The sequence below is a fragment of the Symphodus melops genome, assembly GCF_947650265.1.
Source record: "Symphodus melops genome assembly, chromosome: 14".
Taxonomy (NCBI): Eukaryota; Metazoa; Chordata; class Actinopteri; order Labriformes; family Labridae; genus Symphodus; species Symphodus melops.
Window position 1 is genome coordinate 9,989,449 of NC_136704.1, and position 22,471 is coordinate 10,011,919.

At 39.7% G+C, this 22,471-nt stretch overlaps 1 protein-coding gene across 1 annotated transcript; it reads right to left on the bottom strand.

The window, feature by feature from the left end:
• Nucleotides 1-14,700: 14,700 nt before the first annotated feature.
• map3k8 (mitogen-activated protein kinase kinase kinase 8) lies at nt 14,701-22,456 on the bottom strand. The gene is made up of 8 exons (XM_079361746.1): nt 22,389-22,456; nt 21,404-21,774; nt 21,102-21,272; nt 19,691-19,952; nt 18,692-18,798; nt 17,301-17,453; nt 15,911-16,157; nt 14,701-15,816 (listed from the first exon to the last, which is right to left on the bottom strand). Exons 2-8 carry the CDS (start codon nt 21,752-21,754, stop codon nt 15,692-15,694), a joined length of 1,416 nt encoding a protein of 471 aa, XP_079217872.1. The 5' UTR covers nt 21,755-21,774; nt 22,389-22,456; the 3' UTR covers nt 14,701-15,691.
• Between the last annotated feature and the right edge of the window lie 15 nt (nt 22,457-22,471).

Here is a 22,471-nt window from a genome sequence, read left to right on the forward strand (position 1 = left end):
ACTGCCATCTTGTGGTCAAAATGTGGAACTAAATGTACATGACTTGTACTTGTTTTATATAAATTGGCATTTTCAATTATTAATAATGAGGAAAAAAAGTTACTTTTGGCAGTTTTAGTAAATCATTTGACCAGTGAATAAAACAACAAAATCAAAAGTAAAAATTTAAGTTGATCCGCAGAGGTGCTAAAAGCACCATGAATTGCACAGAACTAGCACAGTTACATTCATAGAAGTAATGTCAAAGTAAGCATAGAGAATATATACATGTACAGTTAAACAGAGTTACTGGTGGCTCTGGCTTGGTAGAGTCGTTGTCTGTGGACCGGAAGGTTGAGGGTTCAATCCCCAGCTACCAGTGTTTGATGTATCCATGGGCAAAACACCTAACGAATTTGGATGGGATTAGTTAGTTCTGACGATCTCACATAAAAAACCACTCGTGTCAGTGAATGGGTCGGTGAAACATGTAATATGAAAGTGCTGTGAGTTGTCAGAAAACTAGAAAAGTCCAATACAAGCTCAAGTCCTTCCATCGTTTACTCACTGTAACAGTATATGGCACTTTGCCAATGATCTTTGTCAATTAGAGCGTATTTACAGAAAAGCTTATTTGCAGAGGAAGGGAATTATTTTGACCACATTTTTGAATATTCTTTCATTTACATGGATGCAAATATGACAGGCGCACCTCAAACACAGTCAGCCTGACAGTGCAGCTTGCATGCATTTCATTGCACGTGGATTACATTCTTCATTTTCAAGGTGTTCGAAATCATACATGTGATCGTCACAGCAGCTTGTTAAGGTCAGTTTGTCTTCAAATGAATCTGGGTGTGAAAGAACCTCGCTTTCCTTCGTGATGATTTTTCTTTTTTACCCACAAACACTTTCAGAAAAGAAAGTAAGAACTGAGGAATAAGATGAAAACTAAAAACAAGTCAGCGTGGCTGCTTTGACCTCTTATTATCAAACTGCATGTTTTCATAGTGTTACTGTGTGTCCGCCCCTGAATAAGCTGCATGTAAAGAACTAAAGAGTCTACAACTGCTTCTCCTCTCTCCCTGAGTTCCTCCCTCCTCCTCTCATCAGCTCCTCCTCCTTTTTTTCCCTCTCAAACTGATGTAAGTGGTGAGTTGGCTATAGAAGTTTCACTCTGCAGGGCGATGGTGGTATAGTGGTGAGCATAGCTGCCTTCCAAGCAGTTGACCCGGGTTCGATTCCCGGCCATCGCAGATTACACTGTTTTCTTAAGCAGCTGAAAAAGTACAGTTTGTATGTATTTCCCCCTCAGCCCCAGTTTGAGGATTCAATGTCATCTTTTCCTCTTCGGTGCCTCCCGAAGCAACCCAGTCTTTTTGTGGATCAGGCTCCTATGTGAGTAATATTGACATCTCCATATTGTAGAGGTCTGATACAACTCATTATTGAATCCCAATCTCATTTTGCATGAAGCTCCCACGAATCGTCATTATGTTTACAAAAAGCAGATAAAAGACCTTACTTATTGCTATATTACAAGAGCCCAGCTTAATCCGTTAGCATGGCAAGAAAAAAACCCTTTAACAGTCAGAAAACTGTGCATGGGCTCGAAAATGGGATGGGGGAGATTAGATAAGACACAGAAAGAAGGATAGGATAGGAAAGGGGGGGTGGTTGTTTGGGCAGGCCATCCTCACCAACAGTCCTGAGGAACCTAAGAGCGCTCAAGAGCTCCCACAGAAAGGAAAGGTTAGTACATTTAAAGAGAGTGACATGCAGTAATTAGAGAGAGAGAGAGAGAGAGAGATAAGAGTTCATGTTGCCACTTCCTCATGTTGGATATATCCTGATCAAAAAGAAGTCCTAGATTCCCAACAGTGATACCACTAAGGGCCGTTATATATCATCAGAAAAAGTCTCTCTGAGGTTCTTAGGTCCAATCACAATAACTTCTGTCTTGTCTGAGTTAAGCAGCAAAACGTCTCTGGTCATCCAAGTCCTGATGTCCTTGAGACACACTTCCAGTTTACGTAACTGATTGGTGTCAGTCAGTGTGTGTCCTTGACCCTGGCCCAACTTGAGGGTCAAGTTAATTTTATTTCATATTATTTTCTATATATAGTGCCTGATTACAATTGAAGTTATTTAAGGATATCTTTTCTCTAGTACAGGTCTATACTGTATATTTTTGGGGGCAGCAGGAGCTCAACTATTAGGGACCTGTGTTAGGAACCGGTGGGTTGCCGGTTCAAGTCCTGATGTGGATCAAAATATGGTAGTTGGTCTTGTAACTGGAGCTTCTCGAGCACTACAAAGGTGCCCCTGAGCAAGGCACCAAACCCCCAGCAGCTCAGGGGGTGCTTCCAGTGGGGGCAGCTGCCGCACTCTCTGACATCTCTCCATTAATACATGTGTGTGATTCAGGCCTCTGTGATTCTGTGATTCTCCTCTGCTCTCTGTATTGAGTTGAGTTCCACCCCACTGCTCAAACACACAGACAACTGCACACAGGAACCAGTGTGGCTGCTTTCACCTCTTATTATCAAACTGCATGTTTCCATCAATAGTGTTATTGTGCGTCAGCCCCTGAATAAGCTGCATGTAAAGAACTAAAGAGTCTACAACTGCTTCTCCTCTCTCCCTGAGTTCCTCCCTACTCTCTCATCAGCTCCTCCTACTTTTTTTCCCTCTCTCTCAAACTCTCACACTGATGTGACTGCTGAGTTGGCAATAGAAATTACACTCTGCAGGGCGATGGTGGTATAGTGGTGAGCATAGCTGCCTTCCAAGCAGTTGACCCGGGTTCGATTCCCGGCCATCGCAAATGACTCTGTTTTCTTAAGCAGCTGAAAAAGTACAGATTTAGAAGAGGTGTGACCAGAAATCAGAAAAAGTTAAACAGTGAAATTCTGCAGGTTCTGCAGGTTTCTATTGTTGTGCACAGATTGAGGAGTTTCAGATACGTTTTCCATATAATCCTGTGTGATCGTCCTGTCAGATATCACTAAAAGTAACCCTATAGTTTGGTACAAATTGCTTCTTTTTCAATCACCTTAGAACAACCTCTAAGAGGAAGTGAGAGCCTACATGACTAGAGCACCACACTGGCCATGTACCGTGCCTGAGTACGGAGTGGAGTGGTCACACTTGCCAAACGAATTAAAGTGTGCTTGGGCACAGTACAGATTGCCAGTGTGACCGCACCCTTGGTGATTTGTTCTAAAGTCACTCAACACAACACTACTCACTGCATTCTCTGGGATCAGACTAATGCTGTCAAAACAGTTGAAATTTACACTTCGGGCCTGATTTCCTAAGATACTAAATTGCATGTTCACTCCAAAAGATTACACGTTTCGTTTGTGGGTGTTTTGCGAGTGATCTTCTAAGAAAATTTGCGTGAATGGAAAGCGTGGAAAGCGGTAGTTTTTAAGTCAGGCTTTATGTGTTCTACTGTTTTACGTCACGGAGAGTTTGGACGGAAAGCAGGACGACTGCAAGCACAAAATAGGTATTAGAGGGACAGACAAATGAATGTACAGTTACTTCAAGTTATAGCAGATAAATCTGAATATAACAAAATAATGTTTGCCTTATTTGAAAACCACAGCATCAAACATGGCCTCTTCTTCTTCCCTATATTTTTTAGAATGAATGCCATATATATTGCACAGGAGGAGCGAGCGTGTCCTCTGTGGCACAGGTGCTCAGGTTCGCCACTCAGACCATAAACTGATATAGTGATGACGTATTTTTGTAGGCCAACCCGAAAGAAATGGCGCCAGTGGTTCCTACGAAAATTCTCCTATGGGATTTTTGCATTGGATTTTGGATCATTGCAGAAAATAAGCTCTGTGTCAAACACGTTTCTGATGCTTTGACGTTTTCTTCAGCGGGATAATCTTCACAGATAAACCACTTTTATGAAGTTTGAAGTGTTAATGCAGCCGAGAAAAGTAAGAAGCTAACGTTATGCTCCAGCGAACTACAACACGGTCGGTTTATTTTGACGTCACGACTGTTATGCTTCATCAATCTAATCAGCGGTTTTGACAAGCCAGCGAAACTGTAGCTGAAGAAGTGTTTTATTAACCTTATACTGTAATTACAAGAGCACTGAAAAACATGACTGGAGTCTATAACTAGGATTAGTGAGAGAGTTCCCCTGCGTGATGACGTTTAATGTCTGTGACAACCACTGTAGTTTCAGTTAGCTACTCGTTAGCAACCGTCGTTTTAGGTAGGTTTAAAAACTTCACAAGTAAGGTCTTAGCTAACGCTGACATTTATCTCGTCTAACAAAACGTCAACATCTCTTAAGCTTGTGTTAACCACAGACCTCTTTTCAGGCGTCTAACCACAAACGCATTCAAAATCCACATTGACTTTTAGAGTTAGGAACCAAAGGTAACTCACTTCAAGGTTTTAGGACTCATTCCTGTGCTAGTCCATTGCTCACCAGACAGCTGCCCAGCGGAGAGACGTGCAACCCAAAAAAAAAGTAAATTCACAGTTTAAATGTAATGTTGGAGAAAAGAGGAAAATAGAAAGACATAAATGTCAATGTTGAAATTCTTTCGGATGCAGAGGCTGTGAATGTTCAGTAATATTATTTTAATCATGATGTTTGTCTTTGTTAACTATTATTGAAGAGAAAACAAAAATAAATGCATGTCCTTTACTTTTTCTATCATTCGAAACATGTTAACTGGTGGTAGCCTGTTGGCCGCAACACTGGGCTCCTGGATTAGCGCGTTCCTTTCAAAGGTGTAGACGCTGCCACAACCACTGCAAATTTTGCCTGGCTTCGTAAATCACAATGTGTACTTACTGAAGTTATTTGCAATTTCTCCTCCCAGTATTTTGCACGCTAGGGCTGAAACGCCTCATATTGCATAATTACTAAGGCAAACGTACTAAATGGACATTGCCTATTAATTTCTGCTGTGCGACAGGCTGTTATACGAGTCAAACATTTCCAAAGTTTGTCATTGTTATCAACATACATGTCCCAATCCCAGATCTGATTTGCACGTTTTACGACCATGCAAACGTTTAATAAATCAGGTGCTTCGTGTGTATATGTCTGCAGCCGCCCTGCTCTGTTTGTTTTGAACAGCACATGCCTGTTTGTGCAAGGGTTGCCATCTGCTGAGGTGTGCATTGTTTTAAAATCAGTATGAACTGCTTTTAATACTCTCTGAAGTACCGGTATTAACAATCCTGAGTACAAGAATGAATTCATGAAATAAGAATTTGCACAGCAGGTAGTGTGATGTCATAGTCTCCCACGCTTTATTGTAATGGACTCAGAAAGGAGAAGGAGACATCTTTGGTTTGTTTCTGTTCTGTTCAATAAAACACTTCAGAAGCGACTTCTAAGTCACGACACATATGAGTTATCCCCCGTCTCCTGCATCCAAGAAGAAGGTCTTGAAGAAACTGCTCAGTTCTGAAATAAAAGTGTACTATTGTTGCTTTAGTTGATATCATATTTTTGAAATATACAAGTCATAAATGAAACAGCGGAGACAGGAAATGACTGGATTGACATTTCTCTCGATTTAATTATCAGCCAAGAACAAGCTCATTTTGAAATGTAAGATCATTTTCATAAACAGGGAAAGGGAAAATTGTATTGTAACAGCATAATGAGAGTCATATGGTGAAGTGTTTTTAAACTGCTTTACAAATCACAAGATGTGAATGAAAGCGATCCAAGAAACCGTCAGAAGTCACTGTGAATGTTATATCACAGCTCACTATGTTTAAGGATTGTCATTTATATGGGTGTAAGTAAGTTATATGTCAGTGTTTCAACCCAAATACCAATTTTAGTGAGTCTAGTGTTACTGTTTTTGCTGCTCTTTAAGTTTAGGTGATTGAAAAAATGACAAGAATGTGGGAAGAAAACAGTATGGCTCAAGCAGGGAACATCTGTGCAATATCCCTGAAAAGCATTTATTCTTTACAGTGGTAAGTGTCATTGATATATAATTCACAAGTATATACAGAAGTACAACTGCATCTGTGTCTCAAAACTAACTCCGAGTAGGCTACCTCCCTCTTCCTCTCATTGGCTCCTCCTTCTCTCTCCCTGCTCTCAAACGCTCACATTGAAGTAACTGCTGAGTTGGCATTAGAAGTAGCCTTTTCTGCAGTGCGATGGTGGTATAGTGGTGAGCATAGCTGCCTTCCAAGCAGTTGACCCGGGTTCGATTCCCGGCCATCGCAGCTTACAATGTTTTCTATAGTAGTACAAGTACCTATGCTAAAAAGAGTGACATTGTGGAAGGTGTGAATTGTTTGTCTGTTATCTTTTCACTCTGGTTGGTTGATAAGCTGCAACCAGCTGCAGTTAGTTGAAATGCCACTACAGTACATGACATTAGCCTTACATCAGTGTAGAGATTCATTTCAATACTTTCTCCTGCTTGCCAATATTATAAAAGTATCTTGTCTTCCAGCTTTACATTTGCTATTGCTTCTTATTAGGGATGTAAATATATAAGTAAATTCATTAAAAATTGTCAAGATTACCATTGGTACTCTGGTACTGGTAAATTAACAAGAATTGAAAAAAAATATCTTGAGTGTCAGCAGCTGTAGAGCATTGGTGGATGGCTGCAGCAGAGCAAGATTTTGGAAATTGAGGACGCACCACCGTGTTTTAAATTGGAGGCCTGGAAAACATTTTGGCTTTCCCAAGACAGAAAAAATAAGAGGTGAGAGAAGTCAACAGACAAGACAAAAACTGTGTGCAAATATAACAAGAAGACAAGGAGCTACACACATAGTACAACCAACATGATGCAGCATTCAAAGATCAGAACAGTTTTTACTTTAGTCCTTGTTCTCTTCTCTGTCTGGGAAGGACTCAGAAAACATGCCACCAGAGAAAAGTCCAAACCAGCCTTTTGTGGTGGAGAAGATCAAAAAAATCTCTCGACTTCTTATCAGCTTATCACATTAAAGATCCAAAACATGGAAACAGACAAAAAGGCTTTTCTGGAAAACCAAGTGGCTGACCTTGAGCAGTACTCTTGGATGAATGATCTTATCATAAGCGGCCTGAGGACCAAACACGGAGCTATGCCAGGGCAGCTGCGACCTCTGAGGACACCGGCAGGCACGGGGCTGATGCTTCCGAGGACGTGTGTGAGTCGCTGGAGCTACAGGTGTTTTGCTTTTTGGACAGCAAGGGATTTTCTGTTGACGGCAGAGACATCGAAGCCTGCCGTACCCTGTCCAGTAAAAAATAATAATGCTGGCTGCATCAGCAATAATAATCTGTTTCACAAACTGGAAGAAAAATCATGCACTCATCAGACAAGGAATGAAATTAAAAGGGACCAACATCCACATTAACAAGCACCTCACCAAGAAGAAAGCACACGTCGCAAGGAGAGCACTGAGAGAACAAAACAAGATTCAAGCAACATGGTCTTCAAACTGCAAAATATTTATTAAACTGATTTGACACAAACCAGAGGCAAAAGTGCTCATCGTCAGGGACATCACTGAGCTGGATAAGTTTGAGGTATAAAAAAAGAAAATCAAGACAAGGTAACTGAATACAGTCCCATTCCTCCACCGAAGTTTCACTGCCTTCAACCTTACATAACACATTGAATTGTGGATCTGCAACCTGTCAGGAAGTTGAACTGAACAACTTTTGTCCTCTGTTCCAGGACACCAGTTGGTGTGTCCTATAATTGTCCCATAATTGTTGTCTAGCTACTCTACCCATACCTCAAGCAACTTTTCTTAGTTACTTTGGAATTTCAGCCATGACCCAAGATGTGGTAACAGGGAAATCAAGCTGTTTCCATCCAAGTAAGAATGAGTCCTCATCAATCTGCTTAGCCGTAAAATATAACATGACATTTAATAATTCCAATACTGTTTTTTTTTTTCTCCATTGAAATGTGTTTGTGTACAAAGCTAATACACTATTCATTTCAGGCATCAATTTATTTACTTATTAATATTGGCTATTGAATGGAGGATTAATTTTAAATACCTTCAAAAGTAGGGAGCAAGGCAGTCAGGTTCCACTCTTGAAGTTTCCTTTTTCACAAAATCATCAGTTTTTCAGAAATGAACAGAAGATTTTTTAGGGTGATCAAAAAAAAAAGAATATTACATAAATATACAAGTTTAAATTGTCCAAAGTAGCAAAGGGTCATAAAACAACCATCAACTATTTTTCATCATGCACATAGCCTATGGATTGTTCTATGGGTATATACCTCACCACCCTACTCAAACCAGGTGCATCTAATAAAATGCCCACAAAGAATAGAATAATGCTTGCACACTTTATCTAGCTGGCTTCCAGAAATTGTCATAGCCAAATCAAAGGCTGTTTAGAGGACCCAAGTTAACTGAAGTTTGACCATTTTTTAAATAACAAAAATAACACAGTTATAACTTACAGCATGCAAATGTTAGGTGGGCGTGTCTGTCGAGGGAAGACTCATAGGTACCCTAAGACTCATTGAATTCAGACATTGTAAGATGAGGCATCATCAAATGGCCATGTCAGTTTTTCCCTCATTAATATGTTTGGTATCAATGGATACGGTAGATCTAGTTTCACCACATACCTTTACTGTACTGCATATCCACTCGAGATTTAAAATTCAGCCCGCAACGTCATCCAAAAGACAGTAATGGTTATGTTGACTGAAAACACTAACTTTAGACAAGTTGACTTATAACTATAGCTTATGAAACGTTTACTAGCTAACTGGTAAACCGTTAGCGCAAGCCATTCTGAGAAATTGCTCTGTTACCCATTTGCATTAACTTTTGTATCATTAGAAACCTGGTAGTATTTTTAAACGGTCGTGTGCCCTGAGACGAGAAAATTCCTTGTCTTTGTCTGAAAAGGAGCCACTGATGATGCAAAAATTGTTTTTGAGTCATCGTAGGTTGTTGTGGTTAGCAAGGGTGAAACCCCATTGCTAGTTCCTCATGTTTTCAGCCACTGACATTATAGATCTATTACAGAAAAGTGGGCAGGACCTCACTGCCAGAATCGAAACTTAACGTCCGCCATATTGCTTGGAAGCTATGCTAACAGACATAATATCCGCCAGGCGGTTTCTGCATAAGTGTGTTGACCTTTATTTAAACAGTGTTGGAGAGGAGCATTGTCCGTACAAAATAAGAACAAACTGAATAAGGTAGTAAAACTAGGCTGCAAGATAACTGGGAAGCAAATGTGCATCACTTTCTGACATGACAGAACGGTACACATTGAATTTAGCCAACAAGATCACAGCTGACCCTCTGCACCCCCTTTAGTCGGAGCATGAACTCTTGACTTCAGAGCGCAGGAAGCCCAGGATGAGGACTAAAAGAGGCATTACATTGTTTGTACCCCGCAGCATCCTGTTGCTTAATAAGCTCTGGTTATAGGTTGGCACAGGAATGAGTCCTAAAACCCGGAAGTCAGTTAGCATTTTAGCGCCATGGGGTCCTATCTCGAAAAGTCAATTCAGATTTTGAATGGATTTGTGATTAGACACCTGAAATAAGGTCTGTGGTTAACACAAACTTAAGAGATGTTGACGTTTTGTTAGACGAGATAAACTACTTTAGCTAAGATCCCCACTTTTGCATTTTAAATTTTTTATGCAAACTTAAAACGGCGGTTGCTGACGAGTAGCTAAGTGAAACTACAGTGGTTGTCGTAGACATTAAACGTCATCACGCCGGGAACTCTCTCACTAATCCTCCTTACAGCTTCTCGTCATGTTTTTTAGTGTTCTTGTAAATATGAGGTTAATAAACAACCTATGCTACGGTTTCACCAGCTTCTCAAAACCACTGATATTAATCAATCAATTAACAGTAAAACCAATGATTTAAAACAGGGTTGACTGCCTCTCCTCTTATGTTTTTGCGCTCAGGGTCCATTGAGACAAGGTGTTTATAATATCCATCCACACAAGATCAGAGATCACAAGATCTTGTTTTATTTATGTATTTTCAATCAAATGCTTGGAAAGTATACCTGAGAGTTGTCTGAATTAAACTTTCCCTTCAAAAGTTTATCAATTTGCCCTTTAGACTGACTTCACTGTACAGCAAGAAGACACAGCTTTCCAAACACAGCTGGCATTCATTTGCTATTATTAAGGCTGGAAAACCTTAATCAAAACTTTTTAAAAAGCTACTACATCATAATCCACATCTGAACCAAGCAAAATATTCAGGTGGAGTTTCCCAGTTACAGTCACAAGAGAGTAGTTTCCTTTGATGCTACATGTCAGGCCTGGACTAAGGTGAGGACTCAAATGCAGAGAATGTTTTCAAAAAATAAAGTCTTTAATTTTTTGAACTCATATGATCACAAGGCAGAGAGATAAATAAATAGGGTATGAAAAACTTGAATCCTAGTATAATCCTAATCTCTGGAGAAAACAAAATCACTGCCAAAAGGCAGGCTAACAAGGCTATGAAAATGTATCCTTAGGAAAAAAAAATCATTCAAACAAGAAAATCACTGCATGAGGCAAGAAGGAAAAAAGGCTATGAAAAAAGCAGTCTCTATAGTTATAGAGACTGCAGATTTCGATAGATTATTAGTTAATAATCTATCGAAAATAAAACAAGTCACTGCGTAAAGCAGGATGAGAAGGCTGAGAGAAATAAACACTATACTTTATAGAAAAACAAGAATTGCTGCAAAAGACAGGAGACTAAGGCTATGAAAAATTAAACTAATACTATAATCAATTACAAACAAAAATCCCTGCATACGGCATGAGACTAAGGCTAAGAAAATATTAACAAAAAGTACAACAAAAAATCCCTCTCCTTGAGAGGCAAAATGCGAAAAACAAGAGACAAAGACAAGACAGGAACGTGACGATGGACGAGACGCTGAGGAGTATTACTTTTCAAAATAAAACATGAAACTCACAAGACTGACTGTCTTGTGAATTTCATGTTTCATGTTCCCATGATAAGACACCCCTCACCGCTGTGTAACACTACAGACACTACTATTGACGTATTTTGCTTAGTTTAGTCCACTTTATACATGATCCTTTCTCACAGCTGTTGCTTTCTACAAAGCACTGAAAAACATTTTGTAAGGCTACTTTTCAAAGATTGACAGAAACCAAATACTACATGCTCTTCTGATCTCTTTTTTCTCTTTATCTTTTTGTTAACACTGCAGTTAATATAGAAACAACAATTCTGTTTTAAAGCAAACAGAAAAAACTTTATTTACATAATACATTTTATAGAAAAAGTCACTGAGGTAATAGAAAACAAAGAATATGCGGGAGGAATATTTCTTAATTTAAAAAAGCATTCAACATTGTAAATCATGAGCTATTAATACAAAAACATAGCACTGGCATGGGTATCCAGCTACCTACAGAACAAGAAATAATATGTCAAAATAAATCATAAATCACCAAGTGCACCAAGCCATTATTTTTCATTCTGTCTATCAATAATATGTGAAATATTTAAAAAGGTAAAAACCATTCTTTTTGCTGATGACAAACTTAATCTTCTGTGGGGACAACTTGGAACAGCTTTTGGATACCATGGAAAAGGAGTTGAACAGTAGAAAGATCTGGTTTGATTAAAGTAAGCTAATGTTGGATTTAAGCCAAGCTAAATTTATACATTTTCAAAATAGATCAACAAACAGAAAAGAAACTGGCTCAGAACTAGAAGGAGTATCTAAAATACTATTTCTTGGAGTTTTAAAAGAAAAATTAAGTTGGAAACCTCATATAAATTATATTAAATCCAACATATCCAAATCAATATCTATACTATACAGCCAAAGATTTACTGAATCAGACCTCCCTGTTTACATTGTACTGCTCCTTCATACCTCTTTTCATGACCTACTGTGTGGTGGTATGGGGGAACACGTGCTGTAAAAAACAAATACACATCCAATCTCCATCCTGCAAAAAAAAGGTTGGGAATAATGCTAAATATCAGAAATAGAAGCATGCTGAATCTAAAGATATCAATGTATTTAAAGAGAAATACAAAGAAAATGATGTCTGATACTCCTTGTTGACTCCATAAATCAGACATTATTTATTGAAATGTTCTCTTTTTATATCTCTTAATCCACATAAAGGATATAAACGTTGAGTTCCTTCTCAGAACAACAATACATTTAATAGAGCTGTATCTATTATGACCACTAGATGGCAGTACTTGTCTTTTGCAGGCATCTGAAACGTCATAAATAAATTCAGAAGATGGATTTTAATGAACCAGCCTTGCCAGCGTGAATTTGTCATTTTAACAATGTTTTAACATCTGTATATTTGTGTGTTCTTCTCTCTTGTGAAATGTGTGTGTGTGTGTGTGTGTGTGCATGTGACTGTTTATCTGTATTTTACCATTTTCATCATCTGCCTAAGTAACAAATGGAAATGAGCTAGTCAGCTAAATCTGGTACACAGCACCTTCTCTCTGATGAGACTAATATTTTTTTGTATACCGTCTCAGATTTAAATAAACAAAAATGAAACTTATCAGCAACCCATAAAAAATGACAAAACTGACAAAAAGAGCTACTTTCATATTTAACTCTGAGGCAAGCACTACTACTGTAGAGTTTCACACCCACTCACTTGTGATGCTTTTGGAAAGAGGAAGAATACGCCTGTGTAACAGAGTGTAGAAAAACGTCTCACACATATCAACCGCTTGTGTTTCCCTGATGCAAAACCAGCAGTAACTATGCACCATGAGTGAGTAACAGTTAACAGTAGGAAGGAAAATACCTCTGCTATTTATACCTCATTTGTTTGATCTAGCTTTTAATGTGGGAAACCAGAAAAAAATGATTCAAATGAGATTTTAATTACATGTTAGTTTGGGGATTTACCATTATGTACCTCTTTACTGCTGACACATGGCAGAATAGGTCTACACTACATTCTAGGTTTTGCTATTTTTTCTTCATGTGGGGTAATTACATTGTCCAAATGCAACTAAACACAAATAAAATACTTTGGATGGTTGACATAAAAAGAAAGTTCAACAATGAAGTTTTCAGATTCTACCTTTTTCACCTCTGTTGTGAAAATGTAGAAAACTCCAGGGACACATTTTCAGAAACAGTCTGAGAATCCTCTCAGAGAGCCACTTTTAGCTTAAAATCCTAGCAAGGAGTCTTCGCTTAAGAGGGACTTAGAAACATTCTTCGAGCAACTCCGAGCAAGGAAGATGTTTATCTCATGAGAAGGTGTGGTTGACCCAGTTGCTCGGTATGACACACTTTTTCAGAAGCTGTTATTGGTTATTCTAAACAAAAAAATGTGAAAAAAAAGTCAAATACAGAATTTAGTCATTTAGACATTGTGTAATTATAAACACTATGACATTATCATCTGTGTGATAATTTGAAAGAAATACTTTAAAGGATGTTTGAAATAACACGTCTACTTGTGCAGATTCTTCTTCACCTGCTGATTGTTAGTAGGTAAAGTCTTAATTAGTGATTGGATGAACCTATGGAGCTGAGCACACATGAAGGAAAACACAACATGCAAGTCTCGCTTTGCACTGAAAAAAAACTCAGAGATTAATTGAAACGTCTGCACAAATCATTTGTGACTGTTCTGCCCAACTTTGAGTCAAAAATACCCTTCATGTAGTGTTGTGAACATTTCTCTATTTTCTTCTTAGTTTTAGAAACATTTAAACTTTTGTAACTTTCATCTTTACAATGATCTAGACTGAACTTTGAGGGGAAATTCTAAGAAAAGGTCATGATTCGAAGGATTTCTTCAGAATTTTGTCACTAGCAGCAACTCTTAGTACTTTGTGAATAATCTCTTGGGGCATTTAACGTTAAAAAATTCAGCTCTTTTGGGAAATGTATGTATTGCTTTTGAGTCAATTAAATGAATAAATAACTGAAACAGAAATTTAAGAGGTGCGAAACTTTTGTAACAAAGAAGGTTTGTTGAATGGATTGCGATGCCTCTTAAAGCCAAGACAGCAAACGAGCAAAACCACTGAAGAAATTCTTGCTTCGAAATGTCTGATCAGTCCACCAATCTATCGATTGTGCTTTTTAGCACAGGCCTTCATGGTCCCCAGCGGAAGCATCCTGCCAATATCTCTTAGATTTCAACCTTTGATCAGGCACAAAATACGGGTGTCAATTAGTGACCCAGCGTAACATTTTACTTAATATGATGGATGGATTGCCAGTTCTCCAAAGAAAAAGTTTTTCATAGAGGAACTGCAAAACTAACATTGCCATTAGCCCCAGTAGTATTTTATTTGTCTTAGCAAATGGAAGCAAGTAAGCAAATACTACACTTGTCTAAAAAAAGCAGTATGTATGTAGTGAGCATGTTAGTGGGTTTAAATTAGCATCACAGTTGGTGAGAGCAAATACCAAGTCTTTTTTTCTTCTTTTTTTTTTAGGGACCGAGCCAAAAAATGGAAACTTTAATATCCCCACCCACTCTGCAGAACTGTGTCCCCTTACAAACTGACAAAACTCATTTGGTTCTTTCCAATAACACTCATAGGTGGTCAGGACTGTCGTGTCATTATCAAATACCAAATCTGTGTACACAGCTTTAACTGCTAGAAGTTGTGCAAGGAAAGCCATGGCCCTTTTTGTAAAGGATAGTGTCATAATGTGTGCTGTTCTTTCCAAACATAAGATTGGACATTATCAAAGTATCACAGATGGGATGGGATTTTCGTTTTATTGCATTTATACATAATGACTGACACCATTTTCAAACTTTGGCAATTGCAACTTTTAGTACTGAAGAAAACAGAAGTAACACAAGAAATGTTTGAATTATAAAGTCAAACTGATTCAGGGACAATCTGGATATTTTGGTCTCTATGAACTCCATATGAAGACAACAAATGCTTGGACTGATTTTGATTGATTTATCAGTTTCCAAGGTTGTCATCACCAGAGTTTAAACACTCTTAGCACTCTCTGCAGCACATGTAGCAGAGCACCCAAGCCATGCAAACAGGAATGTGCATATCCAAAGGTTGTACACAAAACTTGTTGGCATTGCCTTTGAAGAGTCATGTGGGCAAATGTTTCATTGCATTTAAGCTATTTGCTATATTGGTTGATCTAATCAGTGATACATATTTTCCTCTTTCTAAAATAGGTTTCATAAATACCGCATCGATTCGCTCCAACAAGCACAGCAGGCTTCATCTCACAGGATGTACAAAAGAGAAATCCGATTTCACAAGCACTTCATATAAGCTGCATTTGAACAGCACTGTGATACTATTGAAATTCCATAGGAATTAACAAGAGGAAGTCCCTTAAGAACTACACATCAGGCATGTTTGCGGGGTGCATCCATACTTGAAAAGAGAGCTTAACTATTTTAGTGCTTAACAGATAGGATTATAAGCCATTGTTCTGTGGGATAAAAAGCACACGTTTAATTACCGTCTTAACTACCGCTCTAAATCATAGCATGTACATATAGCCAATAGCTAACAGTAATTGAATATTGAAACATGATGTATCTCTTTCAACCACTGTCCTGCAGCGTTGAGCTAATATGAGTCATTCAAAGTCTCTTTGTGTCTTGTAAACAATTTTGGTCCATCAATGAGCCATGTCGCCTGCAGCTGGTCATCCTGAAAACGTCTTAAATGAAGAAAATGTTCAGCTCCACAAATATTGCGCTGCAGTCCGGTGTTAGCCATATTCAGAGGTGGGGGGCCCCGTCACCAGTTTACAGTAACCTGACAAGGCACCAAGGTCAATGTACAAGGAGCCCTTTCTTTTCATGTGACCGGAGTCTTCAGAGTACAGAGAAGATTCTGCAGGAAAGAGAAACAGAGCATGCCATGAATATTAAGTGTTTCTCATTAATTATCTGAACAAAACTGTCCTGAACACTCCGGTCCTCCTTACCCTGTGTGGTGTCGGGGTGCTGGCTCTGTTGACGTAGCATGGTGTGGTTTGCCTCCTCCATGGCAGAGTCCAGGCTCCAGCAGCGCGGTTGATCTTCCCTTGGTGGGTTGATGGCCTCGTGCTTTAAAAGCTCAGAGGCCGAGCTCCGCACGGTGGGGTTCCTCTCCAGGGCTCGCCCCAGGAAGGAGCGGATTGTCAGGCTGCAGTCTTCTGGTATGTCCTCCAAAGGTGGCGCCTGCTTATGGATCTGTGAGGACAGACAAAAAAGGAAAACTATTGTTAAAAAAAATTAGCATGGGAGAAAAAAATCAGAGAGTAAGAGACTCCAAATAATGAAAATCAACAGGCCACGAAGAAGTCATCTAGCAGCTGTGACACAGTTTTCTTCTTTGAGTGTCATTGTGATTGTGGCTAGCGATACTAGTTTGGTGTAGCAAGAGGAAACAAGCACAAGCAGCATAGCTCAGCCTGTTAAATAGACTGCTCTTCACTTCCCCGTGACAGCAGATTCAAGAGGAAGTGAGTAATGGTCTAAATCATAAGAGCAAAGCATCATTTCAAAAACAGAAGCAGGACCTTTAGAAAACAGAGAACCCATGTCATGGAAACCTTTAAAAAAAAAGAGAAGTAGAGTCTGACTAAACAGGCCATAGATCACACACAGCTATCAGCCACATTAAGACTTTATCTTGTGATAATCTAAACTGTGGAAGATGAAGCAATGTCATGGAAAAGAAAATACTCTGGCTCACTCCGAGTCTGGTATAATAGCAAAAAACCAAAGTTCCACAAATAAGTTAACAGAACTTTATAACCGGCTTTCATGCATTATTAGATTTGTGTCATTGCAAAATCAATATCTGCAAGAAGTTTCTCCCTTGCTTCCCTTCAGGACAAAACACTGATCTGTTAAAGTAGCTACTTTAATTTAGAGATTCCCCCTTTGGGAACATCTCCTCATCTATTTTCCAGCAACTTCATCTGCTTTCAAATTCAACAGTTGATTAGACGTTATACTAAAAACCGAAATCATCAACAATGGAAAGGCGAGATGAAAAAAATAGCGTAGGTCAGGCCTATTTAACTTGCAGCCAAAGAGGCCCGCAGATCAATTCTATTTACTATTAAAAAATAAATAACTCATATACCTGTTTAATAGAACATCTGTGGTCCTGTGCTAGCAGCCAATCGCAATCTCGGGTTGCAGATGATGGTGGGCTTGCTTATCTGGCTCCTTAACTTTCTAAACATTTGGCCCCTTCATCCTTTGATGACTTTGAATTTAAAGGCAACGTATTTGTGTAACATTAAGTTATTTAATTCTGGACCAAGGTTTCTTCACAAACCGACCAATCAACAGCCATGTTTCGCAAACGATATTGATACTTACAATGTAGAGGTAAGATGGGTATGCGGTGCGTGGGTATCTCCTGACCCATGGAGGGCTTCCTGTCTGCATGTGAATGATGGTGGTGCCCAGGCTGTAGATGTCTGTCTTGGTGTTATGTCCTCGACACAGGACCAGCTCTGGACTCATATGCATCTATATAAAAGAAAGACCAACAAGAACTCAACAAAATGGTGCAGCTGTTGGAAAAGGTGAGAAGTGGTTCCTCTTTTTATGTGTTTACAACAACCAGCAGTTCACTTTGAGTGAGAAGAGTAAACAAAATAACATCTCTTTCTCTGCTGGAAATTCCAGCCTACTTTCCCATGTAAATCTAAGCCTGAGCAGCCCAGTGTTAGGCTCGCTCTATATCTCTTATTATTACTGCTTGGTGTCTGCCCTGGGAATTTCCACAAGTAAAGCCATGAGAGGCCCAGGGTGCAAGTACAAGGACCACTAACACACCGACAAGCCAAACAGGCCAGTACATGGGAAAGCTAGACAGATAAATCACAAGAGAAAAGCCTTGTGAGAAATCTTCTGAATTAATCCCCAAACTGCTGATTACATCTGCACTAAGACCATAACAGCAAGATGCTTTTAGCATCAGGTCAATAAGTTCACTGACTGCTCTGCAGTAAAGTTTGCCAATCACTGACTTCCTATAATCGTTTTGGAAATGACAGACAAGTGCTGACAAGTCTTCAGTGTTCCAGGCCATAAGGAAGTCTAGCCTGAGTCATGAGTCTTTAAGTGTGCTGCCGTTTTCTGAAAAAGCAAACCCACCATCAGCTCGACAATTGATTAGCCCAAACAAAAACAGAAGACGTGTCGGATTTTCACATTAAAGCCTTCTTTTTGCAGCCTGCAAAGCTACATTAACAAGGGGCCCTCTTGTAAGTTGTGATTCTTCTCAAGGTCTTCTGTTATCTTACATTTTGTAAAGCTGAATTTCCTAAAGCACTAGCTTGAACTATGTTATACAAAACTGGGAAAGCCCGGTGATAACATTTTTTCCAAGTCGTTTTGTCTGCTTAATCTGTCTCCATATCGCTAAGTATAGAAGCTGGCCAAGTGGCCGTCATGAACCACACGTTTGTATGAATTGCCTGTTCCAGATACTCATTTCACTGCACAGCATAGATAGAATTTTCAGGCAGAACAAGATGACATATCATAACCATTTTTTGTGTTTTTATGGGGTGGGATATTAATTGTAAACGTATGAATCAAATGTTTGCACAGGCATCGTGTCAGTAAATCTTAAAACATCAGCCTGTAAAATCCAGACTTGGCTTGTCTAGTTCAAATGAGCAGCAAACCAGAATGGCTCACTTCATTTCTGAGTCACGAGATCCCCAAGTGATACGAGTTCCGTAAACGTTTTTTCTTACCTCTGTTCCTCTCAGGTCTCGGGGAATGTAGATGTCCTCTGTCATCTGCACTGCCAGACCAAAGTCGACCAGCACTGCCTTGTCTGACATCAGGACGATGTTGCTGGCTAAAAAAACAAACAAACAAACAAACAAACAGAAAAGACAATTATGATTCACACATCCTGCAGAGGCACCATGCTTGCAGTGCAGGTTGGCATTCAAGGAAAAAATGTGCGAGATGTTGCGCTTGCAAATGAGAAAAGAGCAGTGTAGCCTTCTAAGAAGAATTCAAGGATGTCTCTTTTAGTAAAAGCCTAAGACAGATAATTTGAGGGCAAGCCTTTTGTGGAAGGTCTCATCATTGCTCTTTAAAACCCACCAAGGTTTAATTACACATTTTGACCACAGGCAGGAAGCACAGCCGCCACAGCAATGTGTCACAGGGAAAGACTGGCCATCGTCGTTGGAGACTTGCCTCTTGCCTCTCAGGACCCTCTATTTACCCAGAGAGAGTATGAGAAGATAAAGGCTGGAATTTCCAGACACCAAACAGCCTCCAGGCCATGAGGCTGACACATGGCTCTGGGAAAAGCTTTGATCACAGCGGCGCTACTGTGGTCCAACCACCGGCAAACTACCACCTATCTAACCTCAGCTGAGCTATGCCTACTGCAACTAGCATTTCTTGCAATCTAAGTAATTAGCTGCCAGTTTTATTGTCACTGTGACATGACTAAATCTGAACATTATATACCCATGTGTGTGTGTGAGAGAATCTCACACACACACACACACATGGGTATATATGTGAGAATCTCTGTGGTTATCTTCATTGATGATTGAATTTTTTTCCCTACTTGGCACATGACTCTGCATCTCCCTGTGGCTGGATGGTGACGTAAATAGGGTTAAAAGTGACATTTCATGACTCCCTGACACATTTGTGTTATCTTTGTGAAGTGCAGCACAACCCTCAAAACCACTCAGTGGAAAGGGGTTGCACCCTTTTGCCCTTACGTTTGATGTCGTGGTGGATGACTTTGTGCGAGTGCAGGTACTCCAGGCCCCGCAGGACTTGCTTGGTCACCCAGATGATCTCAAACTCTCTCATCGGCCCACAGCTGTCCAGCTTCTCTAGGACCGAGCCGCCCTCTCCGGCTTCCATGAACAGGTGGACGCTCTGGTCCCATAAAAGAGCGCCGTATAGTTCAGCTATGTTTTCATGGTGGAACCGTGCCTGGAACTCCACGTCCGCCGCTTTAAAGTTCTCCATAGGGATCTGTTCAAATGATGATGAGATGTAATATATATTATTTTAAATATCCTAGGCTGCACAGTGTTTGGAATTTTGACAATCAGACTTCTCTTTACGGTATTAATCACTGATGAACTATGTTGTTTCCCTACATTTATCTCCTTTGTAAACCTAAGGTACTTAGTGTAAGTCTCACATTTCACCTTTAAGACTCTTTTTTTCTTCTTCTATAAATTAGTGGAATGTCAGCAAGACAGACATTTCTCGCCAACTGCTCCTTACTGATCAAGTCATCTCCCAGCCGTTTTCTAAAGCATACTGCAACCACTGAAAGGTTTGAGTCTAGTGAGCTTAAGTCAGCAACCACTCTGTGTGCAGCCCCTGAACCTGGCAGGCCACTGTCTGGCTATGTGAGAACGTAAATAAGCTCCACCTCTCCCATTAACATGTTTTAAATTGCTAAATCTGCACACACAGAGAAAGGCAAAACATGTATTGTGTGTACTGAGGATGGAGATGCTCTGGTAGTTGTTCCTGTTTTCAGTCTTTATTCTAAATTAAACTTACTGGAGAAAAAAAAAGTATGTCTGTACTATCTAACCAAGGGGACACAAATAAATGTATCCCCAAACTAACTCTTAAATAGTGTTTTCTTGATGGACCATGTGTTGAAAGATCATTTGTGTACAAGACTATCCTCTGATATGCAGGAAATCCAAAGTGCACATAAGCTAGTTCCAGTCAGCCCTCTTTGTGTATTGTTAACAGTGTGTACAAAACACTATGTCAACAGTGCAACTCGATAAAAACCACAGAACAGGTCGGAAGTTACTCCCTCCTCATCGGTCAATACTTTCCATGTGAGAAATGGTAAACACGTAACCCCTTCTCACACAGGCCTGTACAATTTCCATTCTTGCATTAATCTTGGCCCTTTTCTGTCAGGCTGTCATTAAAGAAAACAAGGGTTCTTCTTCAGAAGCGCCCTGTTCCTCTTTTTTACGCAAAAGTCAAACATACAAAATGTCATGTTGACTGTAAAACACACTGAACAAACAGGAAAAGCTGCTGTAAGAACAAATAGTTCTTGCCAGGTGAAATACTTGGCATCTATGCAGCTTGAGTTTCGAGAAGTCTGCTCATCTATTCCAGTCTTTGCTCAGCAGGACTCACCAGTTTACATGCCATTCTTTTTCTTGTGCTTGTGTCCTGGGCCAAGTGGACTTTCCCAAATGAGCCCTTGGGCACGAGCTCACAGCCGTAATTCTTGTAGGTCAATTTCCATGGAAACAGGAGCACGTCCATGTTTATCCGGTAGCGGCCTTTTTTAACTACCATGTACTTCTGCACAAAAAAACAAAAGTCAGTTAGAATTAAAAAAAAAAAAAAAAGGAAAATGTGTCTTGCTGTAAACTAAATAGATTACAAAGACTCATTTTCATGCACACAAACATTCTGTTTAAGATTCTTCTCACCTTGTTTAGCAGGACTCCCATCTCCTCAGGCACATTCTGCACGGCTGCTGCCTGCATGTTTGAGAGCAGGTTGACAAAGGACAGGAGGTCTGCTGCTGTCCCGTAGCGAACACCGCTTACCCCATCGACCCCAAAGTCCTCCTGTGGCCCCCGAGAGCCAACTGCGTCCCCCACCTCCTCATTCTCATCCATGTCCTCCTGGGAGAGACCTTCCTCTTCAAATGATAAGCCCCCGTCCTCCTCTTCCTCGACTTCTTCAAGCTTATACAGTCTCTCTGCAGCGTTGATGATGTCCTCAAGGTTCATATGAGCCAAAAGCAGTTCTACTCCATTATCGTATTTGTAATCCATCTTGAAGCTTGACGTTTGCTCTAAAACGAAACATGAGGTGGTCAGTTAATTAGCATTTTTCTGCACTTAAATCAGAGTGGCCAGAGATCCTGTGAGTGATCAGCTCATCTGGACTTCAAAGTTACAGAGGGACATTTCTCAGAAGCATGACACGTTGGTTCAGCTTAGTGGGAGGGACTTAACAAGCTTTTCCAAGCAAATGAAGGGAGTTTCACTGTAAAGCTGGGAAGCCCCCAGGGAAGCTCAAACCTTACTGACATCTAGAAAACACCACAGCTGATCAGCAGTTAGTTAGTAAGGAAAGCTCATTAGTAGCCATTGCAATACTTCATAAAGACAGTAAACGCATTGACACGGTATAGGCACGTGCCAAATTTGACGGAGGCTGTTTTTTTGTTTTTGTTTTATTTAAAGCCCACCTAATTCCGTAGGTTATCAAAGTTGTAAAAATAAACCACAGATTCAAAAGTTCAAAAAAAGACAAAAAAATAATAATAAACAAGAGGCTCTTGAAATAATACCTGTTATTTTTCAATGCTGAAATATAACTTAGAAACAATTTCTGCAAATGATTATTAAAATAATACCGCCAAATATGATGTTTAAATAACAAAACATGCGGGAGCCTACTTACCATATAATTCAGTCAGAAGGTTAACATGACTGCCGTTTCCTCATTGTCCCTCCTCTGGCGGTGTGTGTGTGACTGACTGACCG

Coding starts and splice junctions, on each gene's coding strand:
- map3k8 (XM_079361746.1), bottom strand. CDS start 21,754: ATGGATTACAAATACGATAATGGAGTAGAACTGCTTTTGGCTCATATG. Junction 21,273..21,403: donor TGGGAGTCCTGCTAAACAAG/GTGAGAAGAATC, acceptor TTTTTTGTGCAG/AAGTACATGGTAGTTAAAAA. Junction 15,817..15,910: donor GCACCCCGACACCACACAGG/GTAAGGAGGACC, acceptor TCTTTCCTGCAG/AATCTTCTCTGTACTCTGAA.